Genomic DNA, 17219 nt, shown 5'->3' with positions numbered 1-17219 from the left:
GATACCAGACACAGATCTCCTCTCTAAGTCTCATCACTCTAGTTAGGACAGCACGCCTATCATCACTGCCCTTCATTCTTTATGAGCTTCCACCCCTTTCAATCACACTTCGAGACTCTGAATGATCACCCCATTTTGTGTCTCCAAACAAAGTATGTTATTCAGCCTATCTGTTGCAAGTGCTTAGCTGCTTTCCTGACATTTCCCACCCTCTCTGCGCTCCTTGGTTCGCTTTTTACTTTATCGAGGAGGAGCCCGGGCGGAGCTGATGAATGTAGCTATCACAGAAACACCAAACCCCTGGAACCTGGGATTTTTGAGAGGGCCGGTCGCAGTGTGCTGGGCCCCACAGCCTTGACCACTCCGCCGCACAGCATGGGCCCTGTCATGAGCTCTTGTTATTTTCCAGGGCTCAGCAGACGTTTGGTCACTGTGAGTGCTGAGGAGCGTTTTTTCTTTGAAGCTCTATGGCCCTTTATCAGCAGGCGAGGGTTAACAAAATACAATGTGGAAATATGCCTGTAATGTGAAACATGTAGCTCGCTGTGAGAGCCTGGGCAGGACTCGAGTCTCAGGCCTGCTACAGATTTGCTTAAGAAATAGAGAGAGTTAGAGAAATGGAGAGGAGAGCTAATTTTGTGATAGATGGTGTGAATTTGTGAGACTACAATACAGGTGAATTCGAACACAAGTCCACTTTTCTTGCCGCATAAAAAAAAAGTTTTATCCTTCCTCTGATGTTGAGGTTGGAATGCTAACAGGCTCCATATGTCACCTCTGACCTCTAGCACCTGATAGGTGAGGAGCAAAGCACACGTTTTCCATTACAGCACAGGGATTCTGCAGCCGCTGTGTGCCACAGCCGTAAAGCACATGAGGCCGGCGCGCCTAGAGTAGGTAGCATGCAGTCAATCTGTGTGTTTATGTGAGGAGGTACAGTATTGTTCAAAATAATAGCAGTACAATGTGACTAACCAGAATAATCAAGGTTTTTCGTATATTTTTTTATTGCTACGTGGCAAACAAGTTACCAGTAGGTTCAGTAGATTCTCAGAAAACAAATGAGACCCAGCATTCATGATATGCACGCTCTTAAGGCTGTGCAATTGGGCAATTAGTTGAATTAGTTGAAAGGGGTGTGTTCAAAAAAATAGCAGTGTGGCATTAAATCACTGAGGTCATCAATTTTGTGAAGAAACAGGTGTGAATCAGGTGGCCCCTATTTAAGGATGAAGCCAACACTTGTTGAACATGCATTTGAAAGCTGAGGAAAATGGGTCGTTCAAGACATTGTTCAGAAGAACAGCGTACTTTTATTAAAAAGTTGATTAGAGAGGAGAAAACCTATAAAGAGGTGCAAAAAATGATAGGCTGTTCAGCTAAAATGATCTCCAATGCCTTAAAATGGAGAGCAAAACCAGAGAGACGTGGAAGAAAATGGAAGACAACCATCAAAATGGATAGAAGAATAACCAGAATGGCAAAGGCTCAGCCAATGATCACCTCCAGGATGATCAAAGACAGTCTGGAGTTACCTGTAAGTACTGTGACAGTTAGAAGACGTCTGTGTGAAGCTAATCTATTTTCAAGAATCCCCCGCAAAGTCCCTCTGTTAAAAAAAAGGCATGTGCAGAAGAGGTTACAATTTGCCAAAGAACACATCAACTGGCCTAAAGAGAAATGGAGGAACATTTTGTGGACTGATGAGAGTAAAATTGTTCTTTTTGGGTCCAAGGGCCACAGGCAGTTTGTGAGACGACCCCCAAACTCTGAATTCAAGCCACAGTACACAGTGAAGACAGTGAAGCATGGAGGTGCAGGCATCATGATATGGGCATGTTTCTCCTACTATGGTGTTGGGCCTATTTATCGCATACCAGGGATCATGGATCAGTTTGCATATGTTAAAATACTTGAAGAGGTCATGTTGCCCTATGCTGAAGAGGACATGCCCTTGAAATGGTTGTTTCAACAAGACAATGACCCAAAACACACTAGTAAACGGGCAAAGTCTTGGTTCCAAACCAACAAAATTAATGTTATGGAGTGGCCAGCCCAATCTCCAGACCTTAATCCAATTGAGAACTTGTGGGGTGATATCAAAAATGCTGTTTCTGAAGCAAAATCAAGAAATGTGAATGAATTGTGGAATGTTGTTAAAGAATCATGGAGTGGAATAACAGCTGAGAGGTGCCACAAGTTGGTTGACTCCATGCCACACAGATGTCAAGCAGTTTTAAAAAACTGTGGTCATACAACTAAATATTAGTTTAGTGATTCACAGGATTGCTAAATCCCAGAAAAAAAAAATGTTTGTACAAAATAGTTTTGAGTTTGTACAGTCAAAGGTAGACACTGCTATTTTTTTGAACACACCCCTTTCAACTAATTGCCCAATTGCACAGCCTTAAGAGCGTGCATCTCATGAATGCTGGGTCTTGTTTGTTTTCTGACAATCTACTGAACCTACTGGTAACTTGTTTGCCACGTAGCAATAAAAAATATACTAAAAACCTTGATTATTCTGGTTAGTCACATTGTACTGCTATTATTTTGAACAATACTGTATACGCATGAGAGTGGGTTAAATTAGCTCTGCTTTGAGGACAAAATATATCCCTAGAAACTAGTTAAATATGACAAAATCTCCCTTATGTGGAAACACTTTAAAAATTATTAAGAAAAAAACGAAATCAATGTTTTTGGTAACACTTTACAGTGAGGTTCAATTAGTTAATGCGAGTTAGGTAGTCTATACTAATAATGAACAACTTTTTTTTTTACAGCATTTAGGTTGTGTGTCCACCAAAGCATTTTAGCCAGCTCTCAGCTGAAAACGCCTAACTGTGATCTTAGTTAATGTTAATTTCAACATTTGATTGAACAATTGAACAATTGATTATTGAAATAAATGTTTTGCTTGTTGTTATTTAATGAAATTTAATCCCTTAATGTTAACTCATGGGACTTTACTGTAAAATGTTACTGTTGTTTTTCATTATTTCATGTTAGCTGTTGTTTTAACTAATGTCAAGTGAGCCATCTTTAACATGTAACCAAATTAACATTAATCTGATGGAATTTGCATGCTTAAATTACTTTTTTAAAGTATTAAAGTATCATTATTTATTTATTTGTTTGTTTGATTTTTAGGGTAGAGTTAGAGTTTGAGTAAGTCTGCAATTTTATGTTGAGATTTAACCAAAGTCTCATTTAGATAAACTGTGAGCGTGTGAATGTGCGTGTGTTCCTGTTGTGTGGGAGTTTGTATGCAGGTATGAGAATGCATGTCATGTTTGTGTATGTAAGGGCAAATTTAGTGGTTTTTGGACTGCAGATGTTTGGCCGCAGTGGCGCAGGTGCTCGGAGCTATAGACAACACAGATGTCTGCTCAGTGTTATGTGGAAATCAGCTTGAAGCACACCTGGAAATGAACAGGGCAAAATGTTCAGGAAATGAGCAAGAGTAAAGTCATTTCTCAGTTATCTTTAGCTTCCACTTATATATGACCCAGTGTGAAAAAACAAAGCAATAACACAGAGAATGGTTCTTAAATGTACTTGTTGGTACATCGTAATGAAATATGATAACATTTTATTTGTCTTTAATTTCCTAAGATAATTAGTCTTTGTTGTAGAGAATAATGCTTATGCATAGAATGGACTGAAAAAACATGTAATGTACCAATTAAAATGTGCTCACTAAGGCTGCATTTATCAAATACAGTAAAAACCACAATACTGTGAAATATTATTACAATTTAACATATAATGTAATTGTATTTAATATTTTAAAATGTAATTTATTCCTGTGAAGGCAAAGCTGATTTTTTTGTATCATTTCTCTTTAGTCTTCAGGGTCACACGATCCTTCAGAAATCATTCTAATATTATGATTTACTGCTCAAACATTATATAATTAATATTGAATAGAAAGTTCAAAAGCACAACATTTAACATATGAAATATCTTTTATTTGTTACAAATGTTTATAAATAAATGTCAGCGTTCTTGCCATTTTTTGCCATCCCAAACTCTTCAGTGTTAGACAAACATGGTGGTTTTTTATGGATAATATGTTTTCTTGCATTTAGTTGTTTTGCATTAAGTATAGATTTCGAAACGATTATTCATTCATAAATCTAATGATTATTATTTTTGTTTACTCCAAAATGTTAAATCTGTCATCATTTCTCGCCCTGATGACATTGCCCACAAAAATTTGGGTTATAAAGAATGTACCAGGAGAACGAATGGGCGCTGAAGCGATTAAACTTCAAAACAAATTCAAGGATTGTGAAGTTTTCTCTCCTTAACAACAGAAAATTGTCAAATCTCAGCACTTATGACCTGCAGAGCTAGATCCAAGTCCGTTTGCAAAACTAGATGAGATGAGAAAAGTGAGATCATTAAATGGAAAAAGAGTGCAGATGGTGTGTTTTTTTTCCTCCTTGAGAAAGGAGCAATGGCAGCATCGCATCTGCAAATAATCCTGATCACAGAGAGAGGAAGTTTGTCATGAGAAACAGCCCAGTGGATCTGGCTCCTTCTACAAGGGGTCCTTATTTCTTCCTCTGTATATAAACAACAATCCCTCCCCACACACACACATACTCAACCATATGCACTTAACAGATAACCACATACACAGAGAAATAATGCTACCTAACCAACGTTTGTGTAAACAGTGCCTGGCTTGATATGCACAAAAGCTGGATGGATTACATCTACAGTCATTCCCATTGAGGAAGGCTTAACATGGTGGTTGGGAGTTTATGGCGTCTCACACCAAACACTGTTGTTAGCGGTAGGCTGGCTTCAAAGACTGACAAAGGTAGTGTTGTCAAATTAAAGCAGGAAGCACAGCAGTTGTGTTTATAACAAAAAAATGATAAACCAATTAGATTCCAATTTCACAAAGAGTACACATTTTTCCTCTGTCCAATAAATTTTTGTGCTTGAGAGTTTCCAATAGTAAGTGTTTGTTTGTGTTAGCGTTTTATTTACATTAGCAAGAGTTTTTGACGTCCAGAATTGATTCCAGACATCTTCCTGCGTCATGTCTGTCAGCCACACATCGTCTGGAAACACAAACTGTCTCACCTGCTCTGGGTCATCCGTAAACCAGGAGGCACAGAAAGATCCATGAGGATACATTTGAGTGACAGTTGTTTATGGAAAATAGTTACAAAATATCACCATAGTAATCATAGTTTCTACCAAAATATCATAGTCACTGACAACCACTGCTTGCAATGGTCCAGAAATGAAAGTAAAAATGCTAATATGCAGGCGAGCATGGAGATGCGGAGAACCCAAGTGTAGTTTTATTCAGAATGATAATGGTCTATCAACAAACTATGAACTTAATCTAAGAGATAAAACCAAACATGGACTATGAGCTCTGAGCTTGGCAATAAACAATGAGCTGACACGTGGATACAGAACAACATAACATACTTCAGTACATGACATGGCAAACATGAGGGCTTAAGACTCCAGGGAACGCATGACAAAAACCACCAATGACAGAAGAAGATATCAAGACAATGATGGTGAACCAGTGAGAAGACAGAACAGATGACAAGATAAAAAGACAATGAACCAGTGAGAACATGACCCAGGAAACAAACAGGATACAGATCATATGAAACAAACCATGAACAAGACAGATGATGAGGAATTTCAAAATAAAAGACATGACTAAACTTATCATTCACAATGCTTCATGGGCTGTTTATCAGATTTCCACATTTTCCAAATTGTTTGTGAGTTTGTAACGTTATGATATTCATCTCAGAGATGGTTGGTTTGGTTACTGATTTTTTTGTTCAATCTCTATGAAAGAAATGAATGGGAAAAATACTTCCGGAACTAAGACTAACAAAAGTGGACAGTGACTATTGCACTTGTACATAAATTTCTAAACTTTGCGGCATGAGCATGAATGATAACTTAATTCATGTGATTTGTTGAGGAGATGTGTGCTAGCAACCATCAAGCAATGCCCTAGCAACCACATCCTGGCAACCATGCACAACACAGTAGCATTGTGACTCTACACACAAACACGACTTGCATTTTCTTGGTATTAGCCATCACTGTGAACAAAATTAAATGACAGAGCGACTCACAGTTGGAGTAATCTCCCATATCCCATTTTTGTAAAGACCTGCCATCCACATTCCCCATTTGTGAGGATGTAGTTTCTACTGGTTCATCTTTACTCTCAGTCAGCATGTTTGCATCCTCTCTGGCACTTATGGTATAAAGCATTTACAAGACTTTCTGAGTGAGATCATGTATGCCAACAGCTCATCAGCTCATTGAAATGGCCTTTACACCATAAGGCCTTCACCATCCCACAGGAAATCTTATTCCCACTGTGGTAAGATCTGTTTCGGAACCCATCTTTGTTTTGTGTGTGTCCATTTCTTTCTGTGTCTAATTTGAACTTTAGAGCTAAAACTAGTTAAATACATTGGATTAGATGTAATTATGTGCATATTTAGTGAGAGGAGCACTGTAGCTGACACTAGTGGTCTTTAAACGCACATTCTTATAGTCTGTTCTTACTAAATGCTTTTTCCTACTTTCCTACTTTCCTACTTTACATCCGAAATATCCCCCTTTTGACTTATATTTTGACTTATAACATTGCCTTATATTGATAAAACACTTTTCAGTGCAAACTAAGATTTTATGCTTACCAAGGCATTTATTTGATAAAAAATTCAGTAAAAACCGTAATATTGTAAAACATTTTTAAATAACTGTTTTCTATTTTAATTAATTTTAAAATTTAATTTATTAATGTTTTTTTCAGGATTCTGTTGAAAGGAACAGCATTTATCTGAAATAGAAAACATTTGTAAAATTACAAATTAAAATGAAATTATATACTGTCTCTTTTGATCAATTTAATGCATCTGAAAAAAAAATTGTGCTGAATAAAAGTTTTTTTTTTTTTTTTAATGGTAGTGTAAAAGAATTTATCGAGAAAATCTACATATACCAACTGTGATTGTGTATTGTCTTACATGTCAGTCAGGAATCCCTTTTTAATGATATCCCAAGCATATATCAAACAAAAGAATTACTGTAAACAACATAACAGCCTTGCTGTTGCTCAGTGTGCAGTAATGGTCTCTCTGCTGTATTTGTATGTGTTTTAGCAGTGTCTCAGGGTTCTGTAACTGTGTCTTGGCCTCCTCGTGGCTGGCTAGTTTGTCTTGCCTAGCTGTTGGCTGCCTGCTGGAGTGGGCCTGTGGTCAGGTGATGGGTGTGGAGACATGCATCCACATTCCTTCCTCTGTCCTCACCAGATCCAGCAGCAGCATCAGCATGAGACACTGTGCTGTCTATGGGAGCATAGAGTGTGTTTACAGAGGGTCTTACGTGTGTTGCGATCTTGTGTTCTATATATAGAGGTGTGGAAGCTGAAATATCATATTTTATATATGATATGGTATATAAAATGTAACTTATTCCTGTGATGCAAAGCTGAATTTTTAGCATCCTTAGCTTCTGTCTTCAGTGTCACATGATCCCATTTGATTTTGATTTCACATGATTCCTGCTCAAGAAACATTTCTTAATATTATCAATGCTGAAGAGAGCTGCTAAATATATATATATATATATATATATATATATATATATATATATATATATATATATATATATATATATATATATATATATATATATATATATAGGATTATTTGATGAATAGGAAGTTCAAAAGAACAACATTTATTTGAAATATATATAAAAAAATATAAATCTTTTGTAACATTGATTAAATCTGTTACTTTTAATAAATGTAATGAGCAAAAGTGTTTTTTGTAGAGTGGTAGCAAACTTAGTTAATAAAATTAACAATTAGCAACATTAGCAGTCTCTTTATTCTAGAAAAATGGATCCAAAACATTAATGATTCTTTTTGCACATATTAAACGTGCCCAATGAAATGCTCTTTAGAATGAGATGCCCCTCTTCCTAATACTACCTGCAACTGATTAGCAAATATCAAATCACTCTCATAATGAAGAGGAAATAAAGGAAGTCAAATACCCCAAATCATGTGACTTATTACTCACCAAATACCCTAGCAACAAAACAAAACACATTGGCAACTGCTTAACAAGTCCATAGCAACTTTCAGCAGCTAGCAAACAATTACTAAAAAACATCCTGGCAACCAGCCACAACATATTAGCATCATTACACTGGTGGACACAGTCACATTTTCTTCATTAAATGTAATAAATCTAGATTTCAAGACTTAGAGCTCATTTGGTACTAAAGTGTACACATATAAGCTCAGTCCTTATAAAATCATGGATCTGATGAATTAAAAAAGGGGAAATACTCACAAAAAGAAAACATGTCTGGCCTATAGTTAACAGTGTATACAGCCTCCATGCAGGACATTCATCAAAATCCAAAAGCTCTTTAGAGAGATTCAAAAAGATTTGAAATGCAGTTCATCAGACGGCACAGGATCTGCCAACTTCCAGACAGACCTCCACCTGGACATACAGTTGCCCTGTTTATTCTGGAACTCCCGTCCGCCTTACAGGTGTTCTTCAGGACTAGATAAGTAGACGGAATGTCAGTCTTCAAACACAGGTGCTCCTTATGAAAGTGGCCAGTGCTGCTTTACATTGCTGCTACATTTGTGGAGCCAGGCTTATGAAAACAGACAGAATGACAAAAATGTGATCGAGCATTCCTTTGGCATAAATCTCCTTTAGATATCAGATATGGTGCAGCCATCTGATTATTAATCTTTCGAGTTTGAGTATCATATATAAAGCTTTTTTATTATAAATTACAAAATATCATTAGACTGTGCTACTGACTTGGCTTTTATGGGCGATTGTGGTGATTTAGATTGGCTGCCTGGAACCAATAAAGCATGTTTTGTGCTGTGCAGGTGTCAAATGGGACATTTTCATTTCCAAATGTTTCATATCAATTTCCTTTCCCGACAGACATTAAGATACAAAACAAACAGAGTCTTATTGCTCAACCCAAAGTATTGCTCTAGGGTTACATTTGATGGGCATAAAAGTGATTTTATTGCAAAATATACAATAAGTCAATAAGTTGTTTCTTTAACCCTTTAACTGTCAACCCGTTCCGTATAAGGGACGCCTACATTTACTTCACTATATTACAATTAAATCTAATGTAATCTTGACAAACTATATATCGTTGGAAAGGTCTAAGACTCACAAATATATATTTTACCAATGTTTTTGGTTAAAAATTATGTAGGAAAAGAAATAAATTAATTTATGACAAGAGTGCACCCTCAAAAATCTACATTATAACAGGAGTTTTGACTTTGTTAAAAAAAAAAGACTTCTTTGTTGCCCTATTTCTATATCACATTTTAGAATTCATCAGAAATTATATATCAACTGAAAACTGAAAAATCTCAAAATTCATCCTTTGAAACCCATTTTAAATTCAAACATTGCATTACCATGTAAATGGCACATCAAAATCATGTAACAAAATGTTTTCAGTCATGAATTTTAAAAATATAGGTTTGTATCATGCACATTCAAGTCTATCTTCCAAAATGTGAGTGACAGTTTTAATAATGCTTTAATAAGACAAGGACAAAAGTGACTGTATAAACTAAGACATATATATGTTACAAAAAGATTTCTGTTTAAAAAAAATGCTATTCTTTGGAACTTTCTTTTCATCAAAGAATCCAAAAAAAAGTGCCACTCACAAATGTATTAATGTTTTATTATTATTATTATTGTTGTTGTTGTTGTTATTATTAATATAAGCCAAAAATGTTAAAATCTCTAACCTGAATCTGAGCTATACTACTAATTGGAAGCACCCTAATAATAATTCTCCATACACTACATGTAGCATAGATTTGTTTCTCATTTAGAAGTTTGGAAGAACAAAGATAGCCCTCTTGAGTTTAGATAAGCAAATATATATAGTTTGAGGCACTTAAACACCCTCATCACCTTTTTTAAACCCTAAGAGCTTATAAATCTTCTTTAACCAGGTCTTGAAACAAACTAGTCTTCTAAAGAAGTTGGGCTGCAGTAAACATTTAAAACATGTCTGTGTCCCCGTTTGCCATGTCTGTGATGTACTGCACTGTGGGCATTGAGACAGCCCAAGCCCACCATTACCAATCAATGGCTGACTATTGACCTCTGACCCTTGTTGTAACTGGAGCTCGTAAATCTGTGATAAACCCAGTCAGAGCTCCACTTGCATGGTGGAGACCCCTGAAGACTGATACTTCTGAAAACGTATAGCCTTTGCAAGCCTTTGTGCTATTGGTCTGATTATCTCATGCTCATTCTTTGTTGGTTGGATTGTCTGTTTTCTATATTTAGCATGCCCGTCTCCACACATCATCACACTTACCAATTACCAATATATGGATATCAGATCCAAAACAAGAGTCAACCAAACTCTCAACCATTCTGTGGATGTCGTCATTCACATTATTATTCACAAGTGTCCACGGCTCATTATAACAGGATATTATTAGTCACATTGTGGAGTTGGATTATCCATGGTTTGCACTCATTGTATCATTTCCACACCCTCCAGTCTTTTTATTTTTATGAACATTTCAGGTTTTACTCAGTGACTCTCAGCTCTTCTGTACTTGCATGGCAAACAATAACGTAACACACACACACACACACACACACACGTTCCTCACTTTCCTGCCTGTACCCATGAACACATCTCATCTGATTTAGGGTGCAGTGTATATAAAAGCTGTATTGAATTACACCTCAGCTTTAATTGGACTAGTGGTACATTGTGCCGCTGTCACAATGAAAAATCGGCCTTTCAGGGCCCGTGGAATGTCTAACTGCTGGCTTGTCAGTGGACGGAGGGAAAGAAGTTGTTAATTGTTCTCTGGCATGCGCTCAAGCTCTGTCGTAATTGCACAGAAATCTCAAGGAGGTTTCAGCGCCGAGGCTTTATTTATTTACCTCCTTCCTCTGTTTTAAAGTCGACTGTGCTGAACTGGGCCCCTGGGCATCCAGAGGACCCCCTGAGAGAAGGTCTCAATCTCTTTTCCTGCTCTCGTCCTGGTTCTCACTGGCTGGCATGCTGAGTTCAGGGCATAGAATTAAGTCGCATACCTTCCTGTTGATCCCAGGACTACGCAACCGCTGGCCCAAATGGTGCACTTCCTCCCTGTTAGGTTAAAATTCCCCCCTAAACAAAGAATGAAATGTGAAGACACTGGCGTATAGAGGGTGTTAAATATAGCATCTGATCTTGGAGATTAAATACATTTTTTCCTGTAAATTTAATTCAAGATGCAGAGAATAGTAACATATGGACAGAACATGGTGTCTGTAATTCAAAAATCTCCCACTGTTGAGTAAACTGATTTCTACTGCCCCTCGAAGTGCCTTCCACCACTGTTGAGGTAATCACTATGTGATAAACACAGATTGAATTTGTTATGTTCGGTTATTGTGTGTACATCGGGATAAAAATGGGATAAAAATGCTTGTCTCAACCTGGAGTTCAGACAATTAAGTTAGCTCAAAAGAATTCAGATTGCAATTTAGATTCTATTACAGAAAAAATGATTAAAATTGATATATCAAAAATACAACATATTTAAAAATATTTGAAGAAAATATAGGGGCAATTTAGAATAAGATTTAAAGAATAACATAACATGTTTTATGCATTTTTTGTTTTAGGTATGAAATTAGTTTTTTGTAAATCACTTTTTAAAAGCTTTACTTCTAGTTTCCAGTTGTCTAACTGAATAGTTTTTCAGCATGATTTGAGTGAAAAGCTGAACTGAATAATGAATGTGAGAGTTAGGATGTCTCTATTTGCTTCGACCACCTTTTTCTTTAATGACAGTTGGCATGAACTCCATGAGTTTGTGTAAAACCTGATCATGTCTCCCTCATGATTTGAAAATTATCCAAAGAGCATATTTAATGCCTTGACAAAATCCAAACATTTGTACAGTCACATGATCCATTTCACAAATCTACTTATTTGATTAATGACCTCGATGTCTTTTTCTTTTCTTTTCTTACATTTAAAAGTTTGGTAACACAAAAAGTTTTTTCTTAATTTGCTGATAATTAATAGTTAGGAAGGTAGTTGTTAAGTTTAGGTATGGGGTGGATTAAAGGATCTAAAATATGGTCTTGCAGAATAAAGCATTAATTTGTGCTTTATGAGTACTAATTAACAGCCAATATGCGAGTGATATGTATGCTAAGCAACTAATTAAAAGCGAGAATTTGTCCTTAAAATAAAGTGTTACCAAAGGTTTTCAGAATTGTTATTTTGTGGTTTCGTGTGTTTCATGTTTTCTCTGTTTATTAACTGTATGGTTTTGTTATGTCAGACTGAGAACAGGAATTTAAGGTATGTGCTACATAAGGCAGAGGATATACATGTGATAGCTTATCTGTGTCTTGAACGAATACGATTCTCCTCTGCTTAGATGGACACTTCACAGGGGACACATAGCTGGCGTTCCTCTCCATACTTGACTTTATCACTGATATCCGCTTTCCTTTCTTATAATTTTCACCTATAGTTCTGTCTCCTTCATGGCTGACATCCCAGACAATACACCTCATCTGTAGATGCTGAGATAAATGAAAAGATGTTTTAGTTTCTTTAAGGATTGTTAAATGGTGTTAAGGTGGAATGCTGCCATATTCCTCACTTACTCCAGTAAGACAATGCCATAACAAAAATAATGACTAAAGTAATTAGACAATGAAAGTAGCTTTTTTTCCAGACTGAGGAAGCACACATAAATCACCAAGATGACTGAAAATGTTCAAGCTATAATCCTGGGTTAGAAACACCTTAAAAGGGCAGATCCACATACATTCCATATCATACATTTCACAAAGATACCTACTGAACAATTTAATGACATAAAGCAGTTGAGTAAACTGTAAATTTTTTTCAGAAAACAAATTTTAAATAGCAGAAAAGTGAATTGTAAAGAATTTAATGATTGTTGCAGTAGTTGTAAGCTGAATGTGTTTGATTCACTAAATCAGAATAACACTGATTGGGTGGAATGTGTTTGATTCACTAAAAAAAAAAACATGTCAGAGTCATCTGTTCAGGAATCAGGCTACATTTGGTTAAATATATTCTGTTTGATTTATTCAAAAGAACCGACTCTTTAAAGTCATTTGTTCAGGATTTAGACTACACTAGTTGCACTGTATGTTTGCTTGTATCATTTGACTCATTAGAATCATTCATTCAGAACTAGGACTACACATATTTGAATGTGGAATATTGGAAAATGTTTGATTCACTAAAACGACTCTGAGTGAGACTACACTAGTTAAACTATGCTTGTTTGCTTTACTAGAAAGAATCATTAGACTCATTAGAATGATTCATTCAGGACTTGGACTACATTGATTGTTCGCAATGTGTTTGATTCACTTAAAAGAACTGACTCATTAGAGTCATTCTTTCAATATGGGATTTTTCTTCTGAAGCCATATGATACACTTATTCAACAAACAGGTCTGCAGGTCCATCAATAAAATGTTTCTATCCCTCTCTTTTTCTTTTCAGATTTGGCAGATAACTTGGCAATTGACGACTTAACACTTCATGAATTGCTCCTGACTCCCAGACTGGCCACAGACTCCCAAGGCGGAGAATCCGTACCTGGAGCGGCACAGGCGGCATATTTTCCTAGTGCAACCTTTATTTTTACCATCATCATAATTTTGGGTCTTCAGTGATCACGTCTGAAGCTCTAATGATGCCCAAGTGTACATATAGCTCCATGATTTTGGCCAAGGACAAGAACCTTTCCTCTTCTCAGTCTCAAGTCTTACTATATAAACCTGTTCTTTTCTATATTTTGTGCGGACCTGAGGATCGATTTCATCTAAATGCTCAGACTATGAACTCATTCTTCTACAGCATGAAGAGCATTACTTATACATAGAAGAATCATGTTCTTTCCCTCCGAACTCGTATGCCACACAACAGCCATGTGTTTTATATTGAGCATCGCCTCCCCTCTGCTATACACATGCAGTTTTACACAAAGGCCAAAGCCTTCTGGAGGAAAAGGAGCTAAATCGCTTTTGAAAAGACAAAGAGGCTCAGCTTTTGTGAGTGAATGGGCACACTTAAGGAGAAGGAAGCGTGACTGACAGAGTCTGGGAACACATACGACCGCGGTCTCATACATACACCGCAGTGAGCTTCTCCTCTGCTGCTCATTTCCTGTGCAGTAAATGACCCTTGGATTGGAGGACATCAAGGCATCGGCATGTCGTTGTGAAACCCTCTCCTTACAGGGCGACACAGCTGTGCTTCATTTACAAAAAAAATGCTTTAAAACAGTTTTATTAGAATGCTGACTTTCTCTCTTCAGAAAATGTGGTATTTTATAATCTCTCTTTGATTTCGTCGCTCATTATCTCTCTTCCTTTTTCTTTCATTTCCTCTATTCTTGGATTATAATCGTGTGATTAAAGCATTCTCTTAAATGGACACACACAAAACTTCCTGTTTTTCCTCTCTCCTTTTCGCAAGTCGCTGTAGCATTTGCCTTCAGTGAAAGATGGCTTGATGGATTTGTGCAGCTTTAAAGTTTTCTGTTTCTAGGCATCTTCATATACAAAGGGCTAAAGCTGTCATTTCAGATCAGAATGGGAAAACTAGTGTTTACACTGTTTTCCTTTTATAACCTGATATTTAATCTGTTACTGTTCTTCTTCATCTGTCACGTGTGTTTTAAACAAATTGAAAGAATCAGCTTCATTGTGCTAGACATCCCCAAACTGGAATGATACACAGTGTCCTGCAAGTTTTAAGAAGATTACCAATTTTAAATCATACTTTTTTTTCTGTTGTTGTATTATTTCAAAGCACTTAAACTCAAAGTAATTTTGAAGATGAAGAGTGTAATGCATTTATTTATTTATTGTGTCTTTGTGCCTCCTTCCCAGAAAACCATCCAAATCCATTTGAAGATTGACTTCCTCAAAGGTTGTAAACACTGCTGGGCCTTTTCAGAACTCTTTGTTTGAGTGGTTATGTCAACTTCTGCTTCCACCAGAGACTTGAGTTCAGATCAAAACGGTCTGTTAGCTCAAAGTGTTTTGGGAATCTGTTTGGGTTTTTGGCAATTCCATTCCACTTGCTCACCAATGGATCCTCTAAAGTGAATGGGTGCCGTCAGAATGAGAATAAGAGTTCAAACAACTGATAGAAGCATCACAATAATAAACAAGTAATCCACACAACTCTAGTCCATCAGTTAACATCTTGTGAGTTTGTGAGAAATAAATCCATAATTAAAGCATTTTATTCTGGCTGAAACTCAAGTTCATAATCAGTTACATCTCTTGCCCCAAAAATAAAGTCTATCCCCTGTTGTTGTCGATCATCAAAATCCACTGACATATTTATTAAGAACTTTTAGACTGTTTTCCCTTATAAACAGTGCTTGATTTGTGTATATTTTTCTCCTGATTCAGACAGGATGACTGTTTTTTGTGGAAAGAGTAATATTATGGATAGAGGAGTTGTAGTCAGAAACATGGGTTTGTAAATAAAAATGTTTTAATGATGAATTTGTTTCTTACAAACACGCAGCTTTTCTCTTCACAAGACATTAATTGATGGACTAGAGTTGTGTGGATTACCTGTGGATTATTTATCAGCTGTTTGGACTCTCATTCTGATGGCACCCATTCAGTCGTCCGGTGAACAAGTGATACAATGCTAAGAAGAAGAAGCAAAGTCATCAGCATCTTAGATACCCTGAGGATGAGTCAGTTTTTATTTTGGGATGTGAACTATTACTTTATAGTGTTAAACTTCTGTAATATTTTTATATTCCCGCCTGTGGACGCTTGGATCAACAGAGGGGAAGCACCGAAATCAAAAGTGAATTATGTGTGTTGATTTTTTACCAAAAAGGAAACTCCCAGCAATTTTTCTCTAGCACTGATTTCAGAAAATGTTTTGCCTTTCTACTGCATAGACAGAAACATTTTATTAAAAGCCCATTTTGCCAGCTGTGAATCATCCCTTTAAATACTGAATATCGGCTGATACAATTAAAAAAATACATAAAACATTACACTTAAAATACATTTAAAAAATCAGGTTGCTGAAATTCGATGCTGACACAGGTTTTCACCATGATACATCATTCAACCACGTGCTCCTGTTCTGCTGAAAAAGTTTTGTTTTGTAGCAGACTAAATAATGATTTCTTGGCTTACTCAGACTTTACAGAACTGCTAGTCTTTAATAATGGTATTTTCTTAGTGTTTTACACCACACATATCATGCCACATATGTTAGTCCCATTTGACTAAGAAATCGTTTTAACACATTGCACACCTCAGTCAATATTATGCTTTTTGCCAGGCTACAGTTATGCTTTTATGTGATTTTTCAGGAGTAACGGGAGCTTTTGTGCCCCTCTCCCCAATAGACCAGTGATACGCAGAGCTCTTGATATGGTCGACTGGTGCACCTTCACTAATCACTGGTCTCTCTGTAGCTTACTTCAGCTCTCATTCATACATTGAGTATTGAGGGATAGTTGTTTTGGGGCAATGTCTGGATGGTTCAGTTTAGCCCCCACTTCCTGATAGCTGTGCCAACAGTTCCATCTGGGACATCCAGACGCTTTTGGGGTGGTTTTCATACATTCATACATTGCATAAATTCATACATTTGCTTTACTTTAGCACAATTTCTTTGTAATGCTCCTTTGTCTTCATTTTCACAGCTGTCCTTCACATTCACAGCCTAGATATTGATCACTTAAGTCTGGGGTTTTATCCAAAAAAATGTGATGGTTATTTTAATGAGTCGCAGGTAAAGGCCAGTTGGGAGGCAATTGTGTCCTGGTTGCAGCAATAGTTTTACAACTTAGAGCTTAAGTTTATTTGAGCTTTCCTTTTATGTCACAGTATTTAAAAGAAATACATTTGAATTTAAGTGTTTACAAATGAAAATATCACAACTTTATTTATTTGAAAAAGATTTGGTTAAAGGTCTTTTGCAATGCAATGCATATTTACAGAAATATGCTTTATGTAAATTTGTAAGTAATATAAACCCTAGGCTGCAAGGAGGCATAATACATTCAGTCTGAAAGAAAAAAAAAACATGCAAACTTGAAAAATAAAAACTATGGCTGACTG

At 36.4% G+C, this 17219-nt stretch overlaps 1 protein-coding gene across 1 annotated transcript in view; it reads left to right on the top strand.

Moving 5' to 3' along the window:
- gpc3 (glypican 3) overlaps window positions 1-15447 on the top strand; it is a 109842-nt gene extending 94395 nt beyond the window's left edge. Inside the window, exon 8 of the mRNA XM_026225591.1 lies at window positions 13609-15447. Within this exon, the coding sequence (XP_026081376.1) occupies window positions 13609-13781 (173 nt within the window). The 3' untranslated portion in view covers window positions 13782-15447. The remainder of the gene's footprint in view (window positions 1-13608) is intronic.
- The last annotated feature ends 1772 nt before the right edge of the window (window positions 15448-17219 follow it).

The sequence above is a fragment of the Carassius auratus genome, chromosome 39, assembly GCF_003368295.1.
Source record: "Carassius auratus strain Wakin chromosome 39, ASM336829v1, whole genome shotgun sequence".
Lineage (NCBI taxonomy): Eukaryota > Metazoa > Chordata > Actinopteri > Cypriniformes > Cyprinidae > Carassius > Carassius auratus.
Note: the sequence above shows the minus strand (reverse complement) of the source record. Positions and strands in the feature narration are given on the sequence as shown.